The following is a 22,312-nucleotide window of genomic DNA, read 5'->3' as shown; positions in this document are numbered from 1 at the left end:
CCAAAACTAATGACGTCGACCACTCCAAAATTTTACCAACTTCTTTTACTACAAAAAAAGATCACCAACTAATCGAAGATCTGCTGCTGATCAATCATCAATAGCAAGTGTAAGCATCCTGGAGAAGCCGAAAATGAAATCTCACGAAAGGTTAATATCTTTTTCATAACCTAACAGGATCATGTCAGAACAGCAAGAAAAGAAGCCGGATGTGGAGCACATTAACATCAAGGTGGTGGGAAGTGTAAGTTGACAATGAAAACTAGATTGCTCGGGAATTCGTGCTGGCAGCTCCAACTCATTTTATCCTTTTTCTAGGATCACAATGAAGTCTACTTCAAGATCAAGAGAACTACACCACTCAAGCGCCTAATGACGGCATACTGCGAGCGCCAGGGCAAATCATTAAACTCGGTCCGGTTTCTCTATGACGGTGAACGTATCCAGCCGGAAAACACCCCCGAAGAGCTGGAGATGGAAAACGGCGATACCCTGGATGTTATGATTGAGCAGATTGGTAAGTCATTTCTCGACATTGCTTTCAAAATGTCATCCTAGATTCTAAATTCTATACTCGCTTTGCAAATAGGGGGTGGTTTTTAGGCAGAGTTTCAACCATTTGCATGAGATGTTATCTACCGGCGGCAATTTTTTTTTAGATAAAGAGTGTTCTATTTTTTTTCGGATTAAATAATAAAAAATTTTGGATCATCAATATATTACGATGCATTCTTGGTGGATGTTGAGAAGAAAAAGCGCATGAAATATATGTACCAACAGTTATTTCATCCTGCCACAGCTAGCATGAAAGACTATGCATCCTGTCCCTCTGTGCCTTCCACTTTCTCCTCCTCTGTTTTGAGTTTCTTAGCGGCCGACTCATCGGGCGTTTCCGAACCATTTTTGTTTTCTCCCTCTTTCTTCTCGCCTCGTTTCTGGTGCTTACCGTCCATTTTCCGCTTTGTACCACGGTTTTTGCCTCCAAAGGCGCCATCGTCTTTAGAACGCTTCTGCTTCTGCTGAGTATAGGATTCCTTCTCTTCGTCTGTAATGAAATCATCCCCCCCACCCCACGAAATGTGGGATTAGAACTCGGTTTAACATATTAGAAGGAAAGAAAAAAACACATACCAGTTGGAATGGAAAAACTGGTCTTCACGCCGCCTAGCTCTATGCTAGCCGCATTCAACTTCTCAATCGCGGCATTTTCATCTGCATTGCCCTTTAGCTCAATAAAACCTTCGCCGTTAGCAGGAGCTACCCAGTAGATCTCGATGTGCTTCGCAAGCTCAGCCTATGGTTAGCATGAAGGAAAACAAAGAAAATGCCCTCAGTCTAACTGAACCCACGCACCACCTATTGTCGTAGCTCCCTTACCTTTAATTCGTTCACCTTTAGGCTGGCTCCACAACCACTGTATTTGATTAGATGTAGAGGCCGCTTAGGAGCCTTTTGTGACTTTTGTGATTCTCGCATCTCGCGGAATGCGTTGAATGGAGGTGGTTTGTGAGGTGCGCTGGGCTCGTTGGCATATTTCTCCTTTTTAATTTCAATGTATTTACCCCTAGACAAACATGCAAAGGCATCAGAATCCACGCTCCCACCGCAATTATAAAATGGTCCGCTCCACCCACTTACTTTGTCATGACTTCAAGCTCCTGCCCGTTGTATTCGAGTTTCATTTGAGCAATTTTTTCTGCTTCCTCTTGGGTCCCAAATTCGACAAATACGGAGCCCTGCGAATACCAAATGGTTCAGTATAAGTTACCATTGCGGGGCAAAGACGATTAATTTTCTAAATTATACAATTGTTTTCCTCGCCTACCTTAAATTTCTTCTCTTTGTCATCGGTACGTCGCATACGGACGGCCCGACAGTCACCAAACTTGGCAAAGAAGTCTTCCAGTTCGAATTGAAGCGTAGGCGTCTCTTCTCCGAATCCTTTTGCGTAGATCGAGCGGAAAACGCGTCCAGGCGTCTCCACAAGGGGTTCCTTGCGGCGAACCTTGGTGCCATCCTCACTCACCTCAAGGAGGCTCTTGGATTCCCGGAGGGCCTCCACTACAAGCTCAAAGGGCTGGTAGGCGCGCATACGTTTGAATGTCATGAGAACCTTGATTGGAACCCCTAAAGAGATGAAATGAGAGGACGATGAATGCTACTCGAGCCATATTAAATAATCCTAATAAAAAAAGGGCACACTTACACCCATCATTCTTTCGAGTTAGATCCCAAAAGAATTTATCATAAGGCAAATTAGCATCCCCAAAGTAGAACTCAACTATTCGGGAAAGATTATGATTAATCCAGCTTCCAAAGTTTATAGGATTTGCGATATACCCTGTCGGAGAGCTCGCTTCTTGATCTCTTCAGTAGACAAATTGGGCTGTTCTGCAACCTCGGACATGTTTCCTTAGCTTATAGTGATGGAAAGAGGAGTTCAGGTAGGAGAGCGCGGATATTGCTAAGTCAGTAGTAGTCCGGAAGAAAAACAGAGACTGTTTATTGCTAAGCCGCTCGAAATTAAAAGTACCGAAGGAATTATAAAAAAAATCCCACAGAAATTTGAATTAACAAGAACTTTTATTATATATAAAAAGAGTAAAAGCAATTCTTACAATACTATCTTATTTTACTTCGACTTTTTGGCTTCGCGCGCCTGTTCAGATTGTGCAGGTCGTGCAGAACGTGCAGGAGGGGGATTGGGAGTCGTCAGCGTTGCTATTAACCAAGCAAATGCAAATGAGGCCACCATCATTCCAGGCCACAGGATATATGCAGGAACGGTTCTGGTAACATTGGAAACCACTCCACTAAAGATACCAAGGCCATTCATAACAGTGCCGCTATTATCGGTACACGTCGATAAGTCTCAGTATGAATGTCGTGAAAAAAAAAAAGCAACCATGGTATGAACTGCTTACCCAATAGAATAAGGGGAGAACAGGCCGTTCCACACTTTGTCCTCCTTCCACTTCTCCTTAACCACGTAGTCAACGACACTCGACGTCTCAAACGTGATATTAACCTTTCGAACTGAGATGCGTTACAAAAGCGAAAGAGTTAGATGCCATTCATCTAGGGGAAGTGGGAGAGATCTTGTTCGTAGTCATTACCTTCATGATCCTTTATGTGGTACATTTGCGGGATTCTACCAAGATGATCCAAAGAAAGTTAAAAGTATTCTTCTCATTCATTACAATACATGTCACGCGCCCTACCGAGAAATGAAAAATCGACTTGCAAGACCTGGATTTTCCTCCACATTCACTTTGCCAATGGCGACCTTTGGCGCATGGGTTGATAGCCGCTCAGCAGCCTGCTCATAAAGCGGAGCGAACCGTCGACAAGCACCACACCAGGGAGCATAGCTAGATTTAGAGCAAAGAATGTTTGGAGGATGATGTTCCCCTTATAGAAGCAACTATATACGTACAATTCAACGAGCCACTCCCCCTCCCGCTTCACTTCAGAATTGAAGTTACTATCGGTCAGATCCTGAACACGACTTGCCAGAACTCCACTGCAGAAGAGCACTATAAATAGTGCAACAAAATTCACTTTATTGAAATACATAATGATTAAAAAACGATGAAAAAAAAGAGTTAATAGAATAATCGAATTTTATTAGGGGAACGGTCGCCCTCAACTTCCATAAGCTCAAAAAGGGAGTGGCCAAGACTCGTAGTCTTGCATCACTGTATAAACTACTGATTTCGTTAGGATCAAGCGTCATTAATGGACGGATTGCCTTTACCAGAAGAACTTAAGTTCATCAACCCGTATCTCCAACGTGCGCAAGAGCTTAAAGATCATCAGCCTGTGATCTCTTACTATTGTACGTGTCATGACCACTTTGCTCTTGATTTCTCTTCGCTCGGTCACCCCTTACTGACATCCACTGGTTCAACACGTAGGTTATTATTATGCGGCCAAGGAAGCAATAAAAAAGGGATCGAAAACCAAAGATTGTCAAATATACTTGTCCAAATTACTTGATGTCCTTGAAAAGGTGTGTGTTGATTAGAGGAATTTTAGGATGGCTCGACACCTCCAATTCTCATTTCACCTCTCACCTCTCCCCCCTCCTCTCGCCTCCGTAGCAAAAAAAGGAGTTAGCCGATAATGAGGCCATTTCAGATGACCTAGTTGGGCATGCACAGGTGGAAAATTTCGCGCTTAAAGTGTTTATGAATGCAGACAACGAGGATAGAGCCGGCAAAGCATCAAAGTAGGTGGTTGTATTTTTCTATCATCGACTCGATCCATTTGCTGATTATGGGCGTGGCCTGGCAGAAAAACAGCAAAGACGTTTTTAGCAGCATCCATCTTCCTAGAACTGTTGAAGATTTTCGGTGAGCTCGATCCTTCGGTAGAGTACACGCTAGTTAAATCCTCTCTCTTCCCCCATTCTGATACTGACTCGTACCTCTATCCATTCCCTACTGTATAAGATTGAAGAGAAGTTGAAGTATTCCAAGTGGAAGGCCACCGATATCATCAAGGCATTGCGCGAGGGTAGAAAGCCCGTTGCGGGGCCCCCCGGTGAAACGGGAACTGAGGCAAATCCCCCGCCCGAAACAACATCCCCTACTGGCAGCGGGGGCGGCAATAGAATGGACCAAGATCCCATTGCTCCGCCAAGCGACCCACACTTTTCCGCCCCTGCATCTGCTCCCTCTTCCGCGGATCAGGCCTGGCTTCCGTTTCCTTCCCCTCCCGTGGGCCAGCCAGCGAGCGATTTTGATCCAAGTAGCAATAAAGAAGAGGTTCCTTACCAGCCCCTATTTCAGAATCCACCCAATAGTACAGCCCCCTCCATGCCTTTCGCTCCCAAGGACGCGTTTATCGACCTCTCACAAGGGGCATACGCTGGAGGCTCTCTTCCTCCGGCCCAGCATGGCAACCCCTCTGCTGCTGGTCCTGACTACAATCCCTACTTCCAATACCAAGCAGGTCCCCCGCCCCCGCAACCCCCTCAAGTTCCTCCCCTCACACAATCCCACCAGCCTTCCCCCATGGCCTTTTCTCCCTCTGCTCCTCCTCCTCCTCCTCCTCCCCCCTCTGCCCCTCCACAGTCTGCCCAAACTGCGCCGCGGCCATTGTCATCATCGTCGGCTCCCTATGCTCCCACACTCCCCCCGGATATGGACCCAGGTATTGTCGCCAAGGCTCAGAAGTATTCCAAATGGGCGATCAGCGCGCTAAATTTCGATGACATCCCCGCCGCCGTGGATAATCTTCAAAAAGCGCTAGCCTTACTTGAGCCGTACAATCGTTGAGCATTCTCTCTATATCCTCCAAGATCACATGCTTTCAAGATAAACTATATATTCTGTTACACTTTTATTAAAACACAAGGCAAATTAATAAAAAAACTGTAAACTATAAGAGGAGAAGAGTAGAGAAACAGACTATGTTACAGAAGAACACTGAGTTAGGAGCAGGATGAAATAGAAAAAAAAAAAAGGCCAAACCAACTATATAAACGAGTCACGCGGGAGAAGGACGCTAAAAGAGAAGCAGAGAAGTAGGAACAAAGAAAGGGTAAGGAGGAAACAAACTATTAAAAACAAACTATATTCAACAAGCAATGGTATACTAAAAGGGGGTGGTGGGGGAGGAGGAGGGGCGAGCAACGGAATCTACTCCGTGATAAATGGATAGAGATATAGATGTATGTATAGAGAGTCATAAGAAGGAATCGAGAGGTGGTTATCGTTTGTTTTGGATTATAATGAAGTCCGAGGGCGTTTGTAGCCGCCGCTGCCATTGGCGGTAGAAGTTTTGGTGCGCATGCGCTTGCCAGCACGCGCCTGCACCTCCTCTTCTGAGCTCCCCTCCTCGGTCGACTGGGTGTAGAGTCGGGAGGACTGGCCCACGGCACCCTCCATCATTGGCCGTAAGTACCGCCGGCGCGCATTAATGAACCAGTTTGAGATCTGGTTCAAGGAGAGTTTTGTCTTACATGCGAGCTGCAATTTTTCCTCTTCCGTCGGATAAGGTCTCCGCAGGTGTTCCGTTAGCCACTGACGCAATATGGCGGTGGTGGCCTTTGGCAGGTTTCCTCTTCTCCGGCGCAGCCCATTATCGCTCGACTGCGAGGCCGGCTGCTGCTGCGCCGAAGGCAGCAGCGGTGGTGGCTGCGCCCGCTTTTCCGCAAAAGGGTGACAGCTGGGTGGTGAAGAGGCGGAAGCGTAAGCGGAGTCAGGGGAGGATGGGCGACGACGCTCGCTCTCGGACTCAAGCCGTTTTGTTTCGCACTTGCGGACGTCCTCGAAGACGGTGAGCCATTGATGGGTGTTGGTCGCGAGCATGCTCTGGACCCGGCGGCGATGTTCTGTCGAAGCATTGGTCCCATTGGATTCATGCCCGTGAAAAATGATAATGGGGCTGAATACGCTCGCCTATAAGAATGCAAACGAATGCATCCGATTAGCATTCCTCAGAGCATCAGCAAGGCGGCGGAGCCTGCTACCTTAGCACTCTCCATGGATTGGCGTATGAAGCGATGATGACAAGTAGTGGAAGAGAGACCCTTTACTTTCAAAAGGCGGGAGGTTCTGTGTTTTTTTTCCAAAGGAAAAAAAAAAATGCGCCTTGACCACAACTCGACTTATATAGCCTTATTTTAGGATAATATTGATCGATAGAGTGTGAATATCTTTTTAAGGTTTTGCTCCGTCTCCTGCAAGGATGATAGAGTTGTCACCCAGAGGAGATAGAAAAGCTCGGGAGCCGTGGCCCTGGGATTGTCAGGACTGTTATCGATGCGAATGCAAAAAAAAATTTACAGCCAATATCTCTTCGCGAAATTTCCCCCTAATTGCAGCCTACATGAATAAAGCCAGCCGCGGGGCGGGCTGATTCTTTTTCCCTGCTTTATTATCGCTTGCGGGCCGCGCTTCAGCAGGCCGGGCTGGGCCGTTGAAAAAGGAAATATCACGGCGAGAGGGAGGAGAGCAGGGCGCGGCGAGGATCGTGTTTGGCCTGGGGGAAGGCGAGGACGGGTTCTGGACTCCTCCTGCTGCTCCTTGGCCGAGCCAGCCCAATGTAGCCTTTTTTTCCTACAGCAAGCCGCTCGGAACACACCGCCTCGCTTGGTGTAAACCAGATCTAATAGAATCAAAGGCAATAAAACAGCTGTCAAAATACTAACACAATCAACCGGCAGTCTCCCCCCCCCCCATCGATTGCCTGTCAATTGGCTTAAGGCCACATGAGTGGCTCCCCCAGAGTTTATTATATGGGCTCAGTCTGAATGACGTGTTCGATTTTCGCCCGTCCTGCCAACCCAGCATTATACAGAGCCTCAGTAATGGCACCAGGGACGGAAAGGGATAAGCAGTGCTTTGGCAAGGAGGGACAGCGTGCAAGGAGCGCTCGCCGTGCGAAGGCCCTTCACATGGGGTGGCGGCGGCGGCGGCGGCGGCAGCGGGACGTGCTTGTGCTTCAGGCTAGGGCGGTATACCGCGCGGGATTATTTCGCACCCCCTTCTCCTCGCTGCCCAATTTCCTCCTCCTCCGTGATATTGGCGGTGCAACGTCGCGCAAACTCAACGCACTTGTGCGAGGGGATAGGCCAGCCTGACTAGTCTTGACAGCGGCCCATCACAAGATAGGCCTGGGAAAAAGCGCGCGACGGTGGGGAGGGGGTTGGCTCCATCTGTAACCTTCTTATAAATTCAAATTCAAAATTGGGACCTTGTGCGCTCTGCCCGGTTGGAGCCCAGCTCCTCTTGCACCTTTATGACTTGTGCTCTTAACCTATTCCAATTAATACAATGAATCATTTGTGCCATGGTTTCATGGCATCATGCAAAGCTTCTTTGCATCGCTTACTACTGCGCCGTCAGTGGGGCCGCAAAACAGAGCTGCGCATAAGCGCGTGATTATTAACATTTTAACCGTTTTGACACCACGGCCCAGCCGTCGGTTGCGTGAGCTCGCAGTCACCATTTAAGCTCGCGCGCAACCCATTAGCCAGAGCGTCCGCATCCTGGGCGAGAAGGTTTGAAGCCACCTAGCCTCCCCTCATCGAGATTGGGAGCCGCCGAGAAACCCTCGATAATCGGATCTGACGCGGACGGCCAAGATCATGTGCAAAGGGCCCCCCTCAGTATACAGTCACAATCTCAGGGTATCTCCCCTTCCCCCCCCCCCCCCAGCCCGTGCCTGCCACACGCAACCCTTTCCTCTCTTCCCCTCTCCGCTTTCCAAATAAGGGCTGAGATATATACGTCCAATGAAGTCAGTAGCTCTGGCGTGAATATCCCCTCCCTCGGATAGCTGGCGTCACCTCAAAGACCTTAGCCTGGGATACGAAGCCGATCGAAAAGCATTCTACTCTGTCTCATTTATGTGTAAATCTGCACGTCGAATTTTTTTTTTTTCACTTTCCCCTTTCTCTCTTAGCAAGCTTTCATTCCGCACAATTCTGGGCCTATGGTTTTATTAAACAAAGCGGTCCCGAGTGCGTACTAGGGAAGGGGGAAAGAGCAGTTGTGGGGGACGAGCCCCATCCAACCTTCTCTCGGGCCCACCTTTCTCTCTTCCTCGCTTTCTTCCCAAGCCGTCAAGCTCGGCTGTGTCTCCGGGCTGACCAGCTCCCGAGAGCCAGCAGCCGACCCCTCTCCTCACCTAGAATATATAGAGAGGAAGGGGGGCGGTCCTACCGGATCCTTCAGGTTTAAAGCAGGTAAAAGCTGCAGTCAGGAAGCAATCCGCGAAATAAAACAAGTAGATCGCAGAACCTGAAAACAAGCAGCAATTTAGCCTTATTAAACTCTTTTCTGCCTCGCGTCCAACCAGCGCCCTCCGGCCCCCTCTCATCTTCGCAATAGATCTTGGTTTTACCTGTCTCTCGTCTTGCGCTCCTCTCTTTCCCATAACCAATCCCTTCCCCCCTCTCCCCCCTTCTTCTCCTCTTCCGCCTACTCGACCTCTCCCCACTGTTTTCTTTTTCTCTCCCGTCCTGCAAAGATTCACAACCATTGCCTACTGCAAGCTGCAAGCAGCTCATATATACGTGTCATCTCCGGAACTCGTGCACTCCCCCCCCCCCCACCTCTGACTCGTTTGGTTTCCTCTCTTGCTCTCTTCCCCCCTCTCCCCCACTTGTCTTTACCCGCTTTATATTTTATATTATATATTCTATATTGGTCGCTCCCTGGTTGCCCACTCGCTCTTTCCTGGTGAGTATAATAATAGCTTGTTTGTCCTTGGGTCTCCCCTACCCCTCCCCTCCCCCCCCCCCCTCTCCCCTTTCCCCTAGCTTCGTGGCGTGAAAGCCCAAAGGTCATTGATGAAAGACTAATCCCTCCCCTCCTATTCCCCTTTTGGCACTAGAATAAGATACTATGTCGACAGAGAAAACCCCCGCCGAACTGGCCCCCGCCGCCACTGACGCACCCAAGGTGACCGAGGAGACGGTGGAGCAGCCGCAAGAGCCTGGCGCCACCGCCGTGCAAGAGCCTGCCCAGGGCCAACCCGCGCCTGAGGCGACAGAGGTCCCGGCCGCTGAGCAAGCGGAGGAAGAAAAGAAGGAGCCCTCGCTCATCAATGCAGGCTCTCTGCTACGCCGAGGCCCAAAGCCCCTCCGCCTGTGGCAGAGGCGATACTACGTGTTTCGCAGCGAGCCCCATACCCTCGACCAGCTGCAAATGGTGCACCGCAAAAACGCCCGCAAATTCCTGCTTGGCATTGGCCAACCCGCCGCCTCGAACCCTCCTCCCGCCACAGCCGAGGGCGGCGCCGTGGAGGAAGCCAAGCCGAAGGAAAAGGAGGCCGAGAAGCCAAAGGGCTACGAAGCGGTCAACCGAGCCCTCTTCACTGACATCGCAGCCGCCACCCAATCGGGGGCCGGGATGCTGTTTGTCTATCGCTCCGTGAACGAGCTCACTCGCCCCCTCGGGATCATCAACCTGCGAGATGTGGAGTCGGTTGAGCCCATCAGCGTCGGCAAGAACCACGCCTTCAGAATTGTGTCCTCCCGCCGTGTGCATGAACTTGCAGCCGGGTCGGCCGAGGAGTTCGAGTCGTGGATTCACACCCTCCGCCTCAGAGTTAGCGAGGCGAAAGAGCTGCCCCCCGTGGAGGAGTCGGAGGGTTTCAAGACGGTGTACGAGAGCTTGGGTAAGTCTTTCTATCCCCCTCCCTTTCTCTGTCCCCTCCTCCCCCCCCCTCCCCTCTTTCATCATCGCCCTAATACCGGACTCAATACAATTCTCTGGACGGTAGTGAGCCGCAAGGCCTTTGTGATTGCCAAGCCGACGTCGGACGCCCCGGCTGAAGCCGATGTTTTCTCTGGAGAAGAGGGCGAGCCTGAGGCTGAAGGCGTGCAGCGCCCGGAGGAGGTGAAACAGGAGGGCGCCGAGGGTGAAGAGGGCGAAGTGCCAACCCTCACCAAGCGCAAGTCGCTCTTCGGAACGTTCAGCCTGCGACCCTCTCGAAAGGATAAGGAGGCCGCCCCCAAGGAAGGCATCTGCAAGGAATGCGAAGTTCAGGAGACGGTCAACGACGCGCAAGATGCGGCGGCCATCTCGCCAACGGGAGAGGCCTCGGTGGAGAAGGCCCAGGAGGCGTCTGAGGAAGCGGCAGCTAAAGCTAAACCCAAGTTTGGCACGTTCAAACTCTTTGGTGCGAAGAAGAGCCCCAGAGAGGAAAAGAAGGAGGAGGAAGGAGCGGCGACGGAAGAGCAGAATACCACCGAAGAACCCGCTCCTGAAGAAGAGCCTGCTGCGACCGCTTCTGCCGAGGATGAGAAGAAGCCAACCCTGGAGAAGAGGCACTCCATGTTCGGGAAGCTCTTCTCGAAGAAGGAGAAACCAGCGGACGCCTCTCCCGAAGCCGAGGTTGATGCTGAGGCGGCTCAACACCAAGAGGACCCCGCGGTCCCCGAGACCACGGATCCTACTGGCGAAGGTAAGCATCCTTTCTTTTTGTTTCAATCTTCTATAGCGGCGCCCACGGGCTCCTCACCTACCCATCTCCTGTGATTAGTGCCCGGAGAGGCAGCGGAGGCTAAGGATCACACGGATGCCAAAAAGAAACAGCCGTTGTTTGGCAAAATCTTCGGAAAGAAGACGGAGGGCAAGTACGAGCAGCTGAAGGAGAAGGCAGAGGGCGTGGTGGAAACCACCACCGCCACTACCACCGAAGAGGCACCCCCCACCTCGCATGAGGAGCAAGCGAAGGAGTCGCAGGGTGGTGAGCAAAACGGAGAAAAGTCGCCTAATCAAATCGGCCGCCGGCTCACGCAATTCTTCACCAATATCAAAAAGAAGACGGAGAAGACGGAGAAGGGGGAGAAGGCGGAGACTGAAGAAGAGACCGCATCCCCTGGCCCCGTCGAGCTCCCCCCCATCCCCCACGTTGCCGACGAGCAAAAGGTCGAAGGGACGCCCATTGTGCAGGCTCAGGCTTAAGGCACCCTCCAAAACACCCCATGCTAGACACATCAGAAGGAGAGTTGCGAAACGCTTGGCGCCCTCCCATTGCCCCCCTTCTCGCCCACACCCTCCCCCCTTTTAATTACTACTAATATTCTCTTTTCTCTTTTCTTTATTTTCGATTTTGGAATCTACACGCTCGTAATAAAACTACTTGAACTTTCTCCCTTGTTTTTTTTTGTCGTGTTTGTTTTTTATCCCAAAATAAAAGGCAGTGGTCAACCGCTACTTGGCCGGTAACGAAGATGGTTCCCGGTGCTGCGGATTCTCCACGAGGGGAATCGCCTTCTTCCTCGTGTTCATTTCCCTATCAGGTCATTTGTGAGGTTAGCATTCAATATGTGGCTCATGCTTCCATGAAAGAGAGTTTATCGGCGCGGTTAAGAAAAACGAGGATCGGAGTCGGGGGGTGGATTAAGAAATCATGACGATTAAGGTAGCCCTTATTAATTTTAGTCATCTGCCATTCCCCCTTACTCATTCCGTCTTTCCTCTCGTTCGATGGTGTTATAGACATGTTCTCAGCCTCCCTCTCCTCCAAATTCAAAAACAGGAAGCCGATGGCGTGCATTGTCTGTCGCGAGCGACGGGTCAAATGCGACTACGCCAAGCCAAGATGTCGCCGCTGTCAGACTGCCAATCGCTTCTGCTCGTATCGAGAGTCGTCCGTGCTCATCTCGGGGGATGAAATAAGAGAGCTGACCAGATGCTTCTACCAGCTGGAAACAAAACTGGCCAGTCTGGAGAGCCTCTATGAGCACACCATCGAGAATCTGCAGGCAGCCCATCTCCAGCGTCTTCTGGACGTGCTCTGCCGGCATCCCTGGATTATCTCCCCGATGCCCGACAACAAGCTCCGTATCGACACCGGCTACAAATGCGTCACGGATCTGCATCGCTTCCTATGCCCGTATGATATCACGCAGCTTGCCCGGGAAAGGGAATCTGCGGCCCCTAGCTCCTTCTCTCACGACGCCTTGGAGCTCACCCTGTCTCTGCTCGAGATCGGCTCGCCGTGCGTGCCACAAGTGCGGCCAGAGGTGGTGGACCAGCTGCTCGAGGTGTATTTTCTGTGCTTTCATCCGTTTTGTCCGCTCCTTCACAAGTCAAGCTTCCTGCACTCCTCCAATGACCCGGCCTACCACGCCTCCTTGTACGCCATATGTGCTTATGTGGCCAGGCACGCCACCTACCTACACGGCTTGCCCGGGAGGGAGAAGCTTGGGGACCAATTTTATCTTCTGGCAAGGGAGGAGCTCTTCGAATGCTTTGACCTGGAGGAAGCCTCGCCCTGCCTCGCCTATGCCTTCATCTTCCTCTCGGAATTCCTCTTCTTCGACGCTCTGCGTGCCAACCAGCGCTATCTCTTCCGGGGCCTCGCCCTGCTCATCGCACAGCAGCTGCGAAGCAAACCGGACGATCACGTGGAGCAGGAAGTCTGCCGCAGGCTTCACTGGTATCTGGTGGTGGACCATGAGCTTGAGGCGGGCAACACGCCAATGCCCTCCTTGCTTCCTGACGAAGCGGGGGATCAGCGGATACGAGAGGCGATCCTGTACTGGCGTGCCTGCCTCGAGTTGCAAGCCATTGAGGCGGAGATCGATCAGCAGATATACAATCGAGAACATGGGCTCTTCACGACCATCGACCATCTCCACGAGCGACTGGAAGAATGGCTCCACGGCCTCCCTCCCTCGCTGCAGACCCAAGGATGTACCTCCCTCCCCCTCTATGCCCAGGGCCAATACCAGCTCAACCTTTTAAAGGTGCATAGCGCCTTCCTTGATCCTGATGCACCGGAGGACCGGATCGAGAATCTTCGACTCATCCAGCACTTGTTGGACACGATCAAGAAGATTCTTCAGCAGGAGCCATGCAACTTCCCACTGGCCTTCATTTCCCGTGTGAGCGACTCCGTGTTCAAACTCTGGTGCCTGGTGGCTCCCCACGATCCACTCCGAACGAGGCTGAACTCCATCGCCTCTCGGCTCCGCTACCTGGTCGTCCACTCTCGCCACTATTCGGCTAAGATGCCACAGGTTTTGCGGTGGATAGAGTCGTTCGATGAAATCGTCAGTAAATATAGACTAGAGTTTGGAGGGAGCGCCCGAGAAGCTTGCCTGAGCACACCCATTTAAAGCATGAGCCGCAGCTCTCTGTCTCAACCGGTTGAGAACACCCCTCGCTTGTTAGCCACGCGGCCTCCTTTTCATTATGGCGCCCCTCTTGCAGAGAATTCGAGGACGCCCAGCGCCTGATGATACCACTCCTTTACCTATTGAAATCTGTGTACACCCCCCTCTTTTGTATATACTTGGTATATTTATCCCCCCGAGTAATATTTTTTATTTTGTAGTAGTCCGCCTTACCTAGAGTTAGCCTTTATTTCTAACCTCGACCACACTAGCCAAGGTGGAAAAAAATGGATTCCGATGGAGATGGAAAATGAGACTCTATAGATATCTGTGTAATTTTTCGTTCAATACCCTCTCCTCCTTTTGTAATCTCTCCGCATTTTTTCTTAATTTAATCTTATTCTGCTAAGATCATGATTGTTATCCAATTGGCCGTGCGCCCAGTGAATAAAAGATAATTTTCACTTTGGACACCCTCCCAATCAACGTGGGAAAGCTGGCTCTTCCAACTTCATACCAAAATGATGAAAGCACGGCTAGTGCAGCCGTATCGTGCTCGTTGCCGTGTGCGTCCTCATCACTTAATAGCGTGGGGTTTGGATTCCGTTCTAATAACGCCTATGCATTGGGACAGAGTGTCCCAAGCCCAAGCTCACCAACATAACCAAGGTTCTTTTGCTTTAACGTTTGAAGCCAGCCATATGTGCCTTAGTAAAGGGGGACTCCCCTTTCAAGTTCGAAAGTGTACGAAGGATAGACAGTCAGGCATCCATTTTTATCAAGGTGCTCAATTTCGAGCCTCGCCTTGATTCTAAATAGGAGAAGGACGCCCGATTGCACCAAATTGTTTCTATCCATTAAGTTTGGTTTTATCTTTATCCCGGGACGGCCATCCCCTCATCTCAGGCTACGCCCCCCTTAACAAGCTAGGGGAAGGCGACCGGCAAGTGGTGTTTGGGCTGGCTAGGGGCGAATACGAGCCAAGTCTCGATGCTATGCAGGATTAGGGATTCATTTGGCCCAATAACTGGGAAAGCAAGGGCCTTCCCAAGTTCAGCAGATGGGATCGAGGGCAGCGAATAAAAGGGATGGTGCTGTTGGGTTGGCCGCTGCTGCGGTGCGTGAGAGAATGGCCCTAGGCAATTAAACGGCCGTTTGGTGGGAACGAGGTTGGCTTGAATTATTTTGGGAGGGAATTCAGGTCCGCTTATTAAACCGGTAGAGCTCTCGTTGGTTCTAGTCAAAGGGCTTGACCAGAATCTGGGTAGAAAAGCAGTCCCGTCATAGATCTTGAAACGTGTGTGCAACATTCGGGCACCCGTCCAAGATCCGTGTTATAAAACCCACAACCCTCCCTTCAATCTTCCCGTTTCTCCAACTCCTTTTGCAACCCCCTCTCCATCCCATCCATCTCTCAACTTCCTTTTCTATCGCCCGGTAGCGATTTCATTCACCGCAGGATCGGTATCCCGCAGGCTCGGATTACATTCTTTTACTTTTTGTGTTGGAACCCGCATTTTCTATTATTACCCCCTTTTCATATTACCTTTTCTGCCGTTATGTTGGTAAAGTCCTTTCTCGTGAAAGCTACGCTTGGCTGGATTCTTGTGGCGGGGTTGGTCAGCTCCGTCGATGCTGCCAAGAAGAACAATAAGAATAACAAGGACAAAGACGATAATGGAGGAGGCGGCGGCGCTGATGCCGAAAAGAGTGGCCCTAACGAAGCTTTTCTCACCAATCCTCCCCCACGCCTAGTCCCCGGCGATGATACAAATCGCTTCAAGGATGCTAAGAAGGCCAACAAGGGCGGAGTGTGCGGAGGCCTTGGGCCCGGCCAAATTAAGGGCATCTACGTCGAGGGCGGCATCATGCCGACTAACTGGCAAGTGGGCCAGAAACTGAAGGGCCCGTGTACCTTTGAGATTTCTAAGAACGGAAAGGATTCTGGATTCCGAAAATTGCAGACGGTCAAGGAGTGCGCGGCGGTCAAAGGCGAGAACAAGCTTGCCCTTCGCTTGCCCAAAGGCCTCTCGTGCGACCACTGCGTTGTTCGCTGGACCTGGCAGCCAAAGAAGGGGCTATCGTTCGTCAACTGTGCCGACGTCAAGATCATTAAAAGATCGCTTGGTGTGCCTGGCGACGGCAAACTGAAGTTTGATAGCACGCTCGAGGGTAGCAACTCCGCCTCGTCCGGAGAGGTGGACGATTTCGGCGCGGCCTCCGAGGCCGAGGACGCCGGAAATGCCGACAACGAGGTGGAGAATGTCGAGGAGGCTAATGGCGAAGATCAGTCGAATGATCAGCAGCCAGCCGATGAACAGGAGAATGGAAACAAGAAGAAGAAGCAGGGCGCAAACGACGGTCAAAAGGGAAAGAAGAACAACAATGAAGGCGAGGACGATAACGGCCAGGACGAGGGTGAGAAGCAGAAGGGCGACAACGGCCAAAACGAGGGCGAAAAGCAGAAGGGTAACAACGGCCAAAATGATGGCGAGAAACAGAAAGGCAACAAGGGCCAAAAGGGCAACAATAAGAAGAATGAGGGTGAAGACGAGGGTGCTGGTAATGGCGATAACGGAGATGAGGCTAACGAAGGTCAGAAGGAAAAGGGGCAGAAAGGAAAGCAAGGTAGTGAGCAGAAAGAAGACAACGGCAACAAGGCCGGTGAGGATCCGAATGGCAAAAAGGGTCAGAAGGGCAATGACAAGGGCGAGCAAGGTGACGACGGCCAGCAGGATAAGAAGAAGAAGAAGAAGAACAACGACAAAGATAAGCGGAGCCTGGCCGGACAGCAGACTCGGCGTCGTGTGGATCGTCGCTTGCAGTTGAGCAACCGCCGCATTTGGGGCCGCCGTTCGCATCCATGAATATCCATGTACATTTCTATAAAGGTCTTTCCTTGACTCTCAAGGATTCACTTCCCCACCTATTTCACTCTCTTTCGATTTCTTGCACCCTGTTTTGGTTTATTTCAGCCCTATTTTGTATATTCCCACTGTGTGTTCCTATTTCTTTTTTATTATCGAACGCAGGCCGTTTCATATAATAAAGGCGGAAGTGATCCAACGTCGAATTTGGAGTCCACTTTTCTTCAACCTTTCTGAATGCTTTTAAGCATTTTCCTTGTAACGAGTGGAGTTGGTCACCAAGAGCAGCAGCAGCTTTTATTTTTGATTGCGGTTCACTCGGTTTTGGGAGATCCCTCTGCAGGTTGGAACACGGGTAAGCATTCATTTCCGTACTTTCTTTCGATCGTGTGCATTGCGGTGGATCGAGCTTCCCCTCCACCCCGATGCTTGCTTCCGCTTTTTAAAGTCCTACTCCCCCTCCTTCCTTCTCTATCCAAAACAACTCAAACATTGGCCCTCTACGTCTTTATTTATTTTGTGTTTGTTATTTCTGTTCCTCTCATTGTTGAATGGGCTGTTTCCATCATCACTCTGGTTTAACCCCTCCGTCTCTCTCGTCAAGATCTAGAACATACTCTCTGCCTGAAAGGACCATTGCGTGTGCGTGCGCTTGATCGTGTGTTTGTAGTGTCTGCTCATTCACCAGCCCTTGCTCTCTTTCTCTCTCTCTCGTTCCCTCTCGTTCTTTCGCTCTCGTCCTTTGCCATTCCAAAAAAAAAGCCCCCCCAGGATAACAGCATTTTCTCCGACTCTGTCCCCTTCCAAACACATTGCCTAGAAAGAACATTCTAGGGCAGGAACATCAGAACTGGATCCCAGAATGCCGCGCATAGAGTATTGCCACGATGCGGGCAATGACGAAAATCATTTCGATGAGGTGGAGGAAGAAGAGGTGGAGGAGGAGGAGGAAGAGGAAACCAGAGAATCCCGCTCGCGATATGCTCCCAAGATTAGTAAAGAGAATTTAAGCAAGCTAGAACGGCTAGCCGAGCGGATCGTCTACTCCCCGCGGTATAGCGATGATGTCTCAGAGTACAGGTGGGTGCTGCATAGGGCGATAGCGGCTCTTCTTCTTGGATGGGTGGGCAGGAAACCTTACCCTTGTTTTCGAATGCATAGGCATGTCACTCTCCCGAAAGAGATGTTACGATATATTCCCCGCCACTTTTTTGACCAGGAGAATCCGCGCGTTCTCCGATTATTAACTGGTAATGGCGCCCCATACTAACGCAGAACCAGAGAGATTCTCATCTATGCGATTCCATCAATAGAGGAAGAATGGCGGTCGATCGGCGTGGTGCAGTCGGTGGGGTGGGAGCACTACCTCGTCCATACGGTAAGTCATTTCCCGTTGCTTGGCTCTTACACTCCGTGTATGCGGCCGGAAAAGGAGTTGCCGGGGGGTGATGCGTGTGAATTCATGTTTCTTATCCCCTCTCGCCCTTCTCTTAGCCGGAGCCGCATATCCTCGGCTTCAAGCGCGAAAAAGACTATCAGCTGAAGTATGGAAATGGGTATCCACCAGGCAAGGGGCTCGGCAAGGAGGAACGTGGCCCGCTGCTGCAAAGGCAGGTGACTGGAGTTCCATATCGGAAGGATGCACCGACGATGGCACCTGCAGAGCCTATGGATGAGAACAGACATCCTCGAAATCTTGAGCAGGAGGAGGAGGAGGAGGAGGAGGAAGAAGAGGTATTGGACGAAGAGGAAGAAGAGGAAGAGCATTATGAGGATGCAGGAGAGGCAGAGGAGGAAGAGGAGGAAGAGGAGGAGGAAGATGAGCTTGAGGATGAGGGTGCAACGGCAGAAAATGAGGAAGACACACAACGCAATAAGCGGATTAGGGTCAAGTAACTCGGGACTTTTTGTTTGAATAATAGTGGAAATGATAGAACTTTCGTTTTTTTTTTCGCCTCATTACTGAAGTATCCTCGTTTGATCATTGTTTTATTTCTTTTCTAGGGGGGGAAAAAATATGGGCTGTACAAATGTTTTAATTTCATTTCTTTTTTTTATAATACTTTATATGATCTCTTTTATTATTTTTAATCCAAACGAAAAATATAAGAGTATCACGGTCTTGAACTTCAACCCCTCTATGCTTCGTAACCCTACTCTTAAACAAAGACAAGGTTTTAGGGAAAACTTTGCACCTAACCGGTAAGCGTGACACGGGAAAAGAATACGCAGAAATTGCAACCAAAGGTATACATTCCTCCTTACAGTTTATATATGCTAACGCATTCACATAATGCCTTTGCTGATAGCTACCTCCTCCCGTCCCCAACCAAAGCAGAGCCGACCGGGGTAGGTCTCGAGGCCCCCTTTAAAAGATGGCTTTGGGTCCTTTTTTTTCTGCTTTTTTCGCGGCTTTATTTGATATTATGTTTCATTAATTACTACACATTTGAACATAAATCATTATATATCACATAATATAAAAAGGGGGAGGAGGAATATATATAGAGAGGTCACACAGACACTTCCACATCCGCCAAGACACCCGAGGTGCTGGCGGAGGAGAAGGCAGGGGAGGGGTAGTCGGCGGAGCCAGTAGAGGCGAGTCCACCGGGGGCAAAGAACGGGCCGGGGCTGGGGAGCTCGTGGCTCGGGGTGCAGGGCGAGGGCATGTCGCCGACGGCGGCCACCGTCGGCATGGGCTCAGCCAGCTTCTCCGGGTGGGCGGGGGGGATGGCCACACGGGCGGCCATGGGGCTCTGCGCCTCGGCGCCGAAAGCACCGCCCAGCTTGACCCCGCGCAGCTTGGTGGCCTGGGCAATCATGAAGCCGGTCCAGCTCTCGAACGTCTCCTTGGTCACAAAGAGGCGATACTCGATCAGGCCCAGGAAGGAGCGCTCGATCGAGGCAACCTCCGCGCTAGACAGCCCGCTGATCCGGGCCCAGGCGCGGTTGGAGTAGTTTCTGTCCTGGAGGAATTTGTTGGACACGATCAGGGCGCCCAGAAAAGCACGCCGGCCGCAGCGAAAATGGCACTCGCCGGCCTGGCGCTGCTCAAGGACCTTGGTGCGTACCCGGCACATGTAGAAGAGGGCGGTCTGAAATGTGGAGTAGGATGCATGCGAGCGGCGGAGGGTGACCTCAATGAACTCGCGCAGAGGCAGGATCCTGGAGTTGGAGATGGAGGAGACGGATTGGGGCCAGATCGAGCCGATGATCAGGGTGGCGACGTCGACGAAATTGGCGGCAAAGGGCTGCACGGCACGCTGCTGATCTCGCTCGGGTTTGTCAGCGGGGCGAGCGGTGGGGTTGAAGCGGTGTTGTCTGGAGCGCCGAGGGGTGGGTTTGCTGCTCCTTTCTGAGGATGTGCGGTGCTTGGGGGTAAGGGCGGATGTGTGGAAATCTAAGGCTGTGCATAATCCCTGCATCGATTCGGGGATCGTAGCCGGGACAAAGAAGATCATGGTGGGGAGCTCTAGAAGCGAAGCGGGAGGGAGTATTGATACAGATGCCAAGGACTAAAAATGAAGATCAAAGCTCAGATCAAGACAGCGAGGCAGGTATAGTGATGAGGAGATATGATCCAGGTGAAAGGGGGAGAAAATAGAGGCTACGGGAGTATGGGGGCGGCCGGCTCTATGCAAACGTGAAGGATAATTACAGAGGGGGCTAGCGCTGACTTGAAAAAATTTTCTGGGAGGTTAGGGGTTCTCTCGAGCCGATACTTTTTATTATCGCAATTCTTCCATGAGTCAATCGAATTCAAGCTAAAAAATTTCTGATCAAAAGATTATCCCGCCCAGCGGTTGGCTTGAGTCAGCACCAATACATATGGAACACACGCAAAAAAAATTCGACGAATATAAAATTGCACGGAATATAGTAAGAAATTTCCAGGCCATATCGAGTAAGAGTCCCGCTGGCTAATCGCTATAGAGCTGGCCCAAGGCCTGCTTGATTAGTCAACTTCGCACGCACGCTGCCGCCCCCCCTCCTCCTGCCCCCAGCCTCGACATGCCCGAGGCATCGCCGCTGTCGCGCTGCGGCTGCAGGAGGCGACGCCCGCGACAAGGTTAAAGGGCCGCCCGCTTTGAATGCCAGCCGCAGCAGAGTGCGAAAGAAGCACGCCATTTGGGCCTTTTCCCGCCTATCCGCCTCGGATTTGGCCTGCGGATAGCCGGGCGGCCAAACTTTCGGGCGAGGCTGCAAAGCCCTCCAGCCCGGCTGGCATCACGGTGACTGCAGAGATTGCCTTTTTGAAATATACACCATTTTTATCTATTTCCATACAACATGATGACAACTCTATATGGCTGCTATTTTCAAAAGCGGACAAAATAGGAAAAAACAATATAAACCCAAGAAAGCAAATGCAAAATTAAAGTCCAGAAGAGCTCCCCCACCCCCTCGCTATACAGAGGCGGCCTCTACAGGAAGTGGCAGCAAGGTTTAGAGAATCGAGTGGGAGAATGAACGCGCGTTCAGCTTGGCCTTGTTCTCCTCGCCCTCGCACCCGCACTTGTACTTGTCTGCAATCTGGCCACAGTCGAACTCCTCCTTGCCCAGGCGCTTGTTGACGATGTTGTGCACCGCGCATGCCCACTGAGATGCAGCTTCGCGGGAGGACACCTGCGGCGGATACCTCTTGAGGATCTGCTGGAACTCGTGGGCGCTATCCGCATGATCAGATGTACCAGGAGAAAAAAATGAGCGCAACCAATGGAGCGTCCAGAGAAGTGCACTTACCACTGCCCGCAGGGATAAAGTCGGGAGAGAAGGTATATAAAGTGCTTGAGTGCATCTTTTTCATCTTGGGTGGGGGAGGTCGGAAATCTAGCCGTCATGGTGTGAAGCAACTACCATAAGGAAGGCGAGAGAGATGGAGGGGGGGGGGGGAAGAGAGAGAGGGGGAGAACGAGGTTAGAGAGGGCGGTATCGGAGATAAGATCGCCGTGATTAGACTTACCCGCCAAGTGGATCGTCCTAGCTCCGCCCTAGAAGAGAGAGCACACCTGATCTAGTATGGACATGGCAGCACGAAAGCAAATGGAGAATCTCACCTGATGGTCGAGTTGGTCAGCTCCGTCATAATTACGCCGCCATCCCGCACGCTCTCGTCGATGGGAGGCGATGCCAAGATCATGGAGTGCAGGAACACATCGTCATCATCGTCCTGCGAGTAGCTGAGGTAGTAGAGGGAGGGGAGGACGACAAGAAGAACCAGTAGAGTAAGCACAAAGATGTATTTCCGTGTCTGCATCTATTCTAATTATAGAGGAATGAGAGAAGGAGTCTCTGGAAGAAGAATAAATTCCTTTTTCATCGCCCGATATGAAAAGCGGATTTTTTTACATGAGCATGCAAGTGATTTCAGTCGGGATATTTGCCGAATTCTTCGATGATTAGGAAAATTGCCTAATTCAAGGTAGCTTTATTTTGTTTCTCCTTATTCCATGCGACTGAGCTATTAATTCGAAGGTGTGGCGGTGAGGGGGAGGGGGGCGGCAAACGGCAGTGGTGCGGCGGTGTGGTGCCCATGCAAATGTCGGCCCCCCTTATCATTAGGCTGGAGGGGGAGCGCGGTTGTATGGAGACGTGGCAGGCTGTAATCTAGGGATATACAGATATCGATACGGATTCGCAGCTTCCAGCGATGATGGATGTGACAGATTTCTCCAGAGAAAATTTCCCCGTCTGCAAGCACCTATTTTTCCTTTTAATTATTTTTGCTCTCTTCACTGACGCGCCTTCCATTTAGAATCCACCATTTCATACGGCTGCTGTTGCTGTTGCTGTTGCTGACCCTGTTGCCGATTGCTTACTGTTGTTATCCGCCCTCCACCCTTTCTCTCTCTCTCTC

At 51.0% G+C, this 22,312-nt stretch overlaps 14 protein-coding genes across 14 annotated transcripts; 8 read left to right on the top strand and 6 right to left on the bottom strand.

Moving 5' to 3' along the window:
• Positions 1-181: 181 nt before the first annotated feature.
• VTP21DRAFT_10167 (uncharacterized protein) lies at positions 182-603 on the top strand (the record flags this gene model as incomplete). Its single annotated transcript, XM_069389473.1, has 3 exons — positions 182-244; positions 319-517; positions 590-603. 3 exons carry the CDS (start codon positions 182-184, stop codon positions 601-603), a joined length of 276 nt encoding a protein of 91 aa, XP_069253893.1.
• Positions 604-812: 209 nt separating this feature from the next.
• VTP21DRAFT_10166 (uncharacterized protein) lies at positions 813-2,407 on the bottom strand (the record flags this gene model as incomplete). The annotated part of the gene is made up of 7 exons (XM_069389472.1): positions 813-1,045; positions 1,132-1,294; positions 1,378-1,564; positions 1,639-1,736; positions 1,826-2,127; positions 2,207-2,281; positions 2,341-2,407. 7 exons carry the CDS (start codon positions 2,405-2,407, stop codon positions 813-815), a joined length of 1,125 nt encoding a protein of 374 aa, XP_069253892.1.
• A 225-nt stretch (positions 2,408-2,632) lies between these two features.
• Positions 2,633-3,576, bottom strand: VTP21DRAFT_10165 (uncharacterized protein; the record flags this gene model as incomplete). The annotated part of the gene is made up of 5 exons (XM_069389471.1): positions 2,633-2,846; positions 2,925-3,036; positions 3,117-3,151; positions 3,222-3,371; positions 3,437-3,576. 5 exons carry the CDS (start codon positions 3,574-3,576, stop codon positions 2,633-2,635), a joined length of 651 nt encoding a protein of 216 aa, XP_069253891.1.
• A 162-nt stretch (positions 3,577-3,738) lies between these two features.
• Positions 3,739-5,282, top strand: VTP21DRAFT_10164 (uncharacterized protein; the record flags this gene model as incomplete). The annotated part of the gene is made up of 5 exons (XM_069389470.1): positions 3,739-3,838; positions 3,918-4,012; positions 4,104-4,231; positions 4,297-4,372; positions 4,455-5,282. The coding sequence occupies 5 exons, from the start codon at positions 3,739-3,741 to the stop codon at positions 5,280-5,282; spliced, it is 1,227 nt and encodes a 408-aa protein (XP_069253890.1).
• Positions 5,283-5,732: 450 nt separating this feature from the next.
• Positions 5,733-6,493, bottom strand: VTP21DRAFT_10163 (uncharacterized protein; the record flags this gene model as incomplete). The annotated part of the gene is made up of 2 exons (XM_069389469.1): positions 5,733-6,407; positions 6,479-6,493. 2 exons carry the CDS (start codon positions 6,491-6,493, stop codon positions 5,733-5,735), a joined length of 690 nt encoding a protein of 229 aa, XP_069253889.1.
• A 768-nt stretch (positions 6,494-7,261) lies between these two features.
• VTP21DRAFT_10162 (uncharacterized protein) lies at positions 7,262-7,591 on the top strand (the record flags this gene model as incomplete). Its single annotated transcript, XM_069389468.1, has 1 exon — positions 7,262-7,591. The coding sequence occupies one exon, from the start codon at positions 7,262-7,264 to the stop codon at positions 7,589-7,591; it is 330 nt and encodes a 109-aa protein (XP_069253888.1).
• A 1,768-nt stretch (positions 7,592-9,359) lies between these two features.
• VTP21DRAFT_10161 (uncharacterized protein) lies at positions 9,360-11,426 on the top strand (the record flags this gene model as incomplete). The annotated part of the gene is made up of 3 exons (XM_069389467.1): positions 9,360-10,134; positions 10,240-10,923; positions 11,002-11,426. The coding sequence occupies 3 exons, from the start codon at positions 9,360-9,362 to the stop codon at positions 11,424-11,426; spliced, it is 1,884 nt and encodes a 627-aa protein (XP_069253887.1).
• A 539-nt stretch (positions 11,427-11,965) lies between these two features.
• VTP21DRAFT_10160 (uncharacterized protein) lies at positions 11,966-13,588 on the top strand (the record flags this gene model as incomplete). Its single annotated transcript, XM_069389466.1, has 1 exon — positions 11,966-13,588. One exon carries the CDS (start codon positions 11,966-11,968, stop codon positions 13,586-13,588), a length of 1,623 nt encoding a protein of 540 aa, XP_069253886.1.
• A 923-nt stretch (positions 13,589-14,511) lies between these two features.
• VTP21DRAFT_10159 (uncharacterized protein) lies at positions 14,512-14,895 on the bottom strand (the record flags this gene model as incomplete). Its single annotated transcript, XM_069389464.1, has 1 exon — positions 14,512-14,895. The coding sequence occupies one exon, from the start codon at positions 14,893-14,895 to the stop codon at positions 14,512-14,514; it is 384 nt and encodes a 127-aa protein (XP_069253885.1).
• Positions 14,896-15,144: 249 nt separating this feature from the next.
• Positions 15,145-16,452, top strand: VTP21DRAFT_10158 (uncharacterized protein; the record flags this gene model as incomplete). Its single annotated transcript, XM_069389463.1, has 1 exon — positions 15,145-16,452. One exon carries the CDS (start codon positions 15,145-15,147, stop codon positions 16,450-16,452), a length of 1,308 nt encoding a protein of 435 aa, XP_069253884.1.
• Positions 16,453-17,314: 862 nt separating this feature from the next.
• Positions 17,315-18,348, top strand: VTP21DRAFT_10157 (uncharacterized protein; the record flags this gene model as incomplete). Its single annotated transcript, XM_069389462.1, has 4 exons — positions 17,315-17,532; positions 17,614-17,702; positions 17,766-17,830; positions 17,947-18,348. 4 exons carry the CDS (start codon positions 17,315-17,317, stop codon positions 18,346-18,348), a joined length of 774 nt encoding a protein of 257 aa, XP_069253883.1.
• Positions 18,349-18,965: 617 nt separating this feature from the next.
• Positions 18,966-19,916, bottom strand: VTP21DRAFT_10156 (uncharacterized protein; the record flags this gene model as incomplete). Its single annotated transcript, XM_069389461.1, has 1 exon — positions 18,966-19,916. One exon carries the CDS (start codon positions 19,914-19,916, stop codon positions 18,966-18,968), a length of 951 nt encoding a protein of 316 aa, XP_069253882.1.
• Positions 19,917-20,283: 367 nt separating this feature from the next.
• Positions 20,284-20,629, top strand: VTP21DRAFT_10155 (uncharacterized protein; the record flags this gene model as incomplete). The annotated part of the gene is made up of 2 exons (XM_069389460.1): positions 20,284-20,359; positions 20,415-20,629. The coding sequence occupies 2 exons, from the start codon at positions 20,284-20,286 to the stop codon at positions 20,627-20,629; spliced, it is 291 nt and encodes a 96-aa protein (XP_069253881.1).
• A 272-nt stretch (positions 20,630-20,901) lies between these two features.
• On the bottom strand, positions 20,902-21,712 carry VTP21DRAFT_10154 (uncharacterized protein; the record flags this gene model as incomplete). The annotated part of the gene is made up of 4 exons (XM_069389459.1): positions 20,902-21,124; positions 21,199-21,308; positions 21,419-21,446; positions 21,513-21,712. 4 exons carry the CDS (start codon positions 21,710-21,712, stop codon positions 20,902-20,904), a joined length of 561 nt encoding a protein of 186 aa, XP_069253880.1.
• Positions 21,713-22,312: the final 600 nt, after the last annotated feature.

This window comes from Calcarisporiella thermophila, assembly GCF_041956535.1.
Source record: "Calcarisporiella thermophila strain CBS 279.70 unplaced genomic scaffold VTP21scaffold_6, whole genome shotgun sequence".
Lineage (NCBI taxonomy): Eukaryota > Fungi > Calcarisporiellomycota > Calcarisporiellomycetes > Calcarisporiellales > Calcarisporiellaceae > Calcarisporiella > Calcarisporiella thermophila.
The sequence above is the reverse complement of the archived record's forward strand: the minus strand, read 5'-3'. Positions and strand labels throughout refer to the sequence as shown.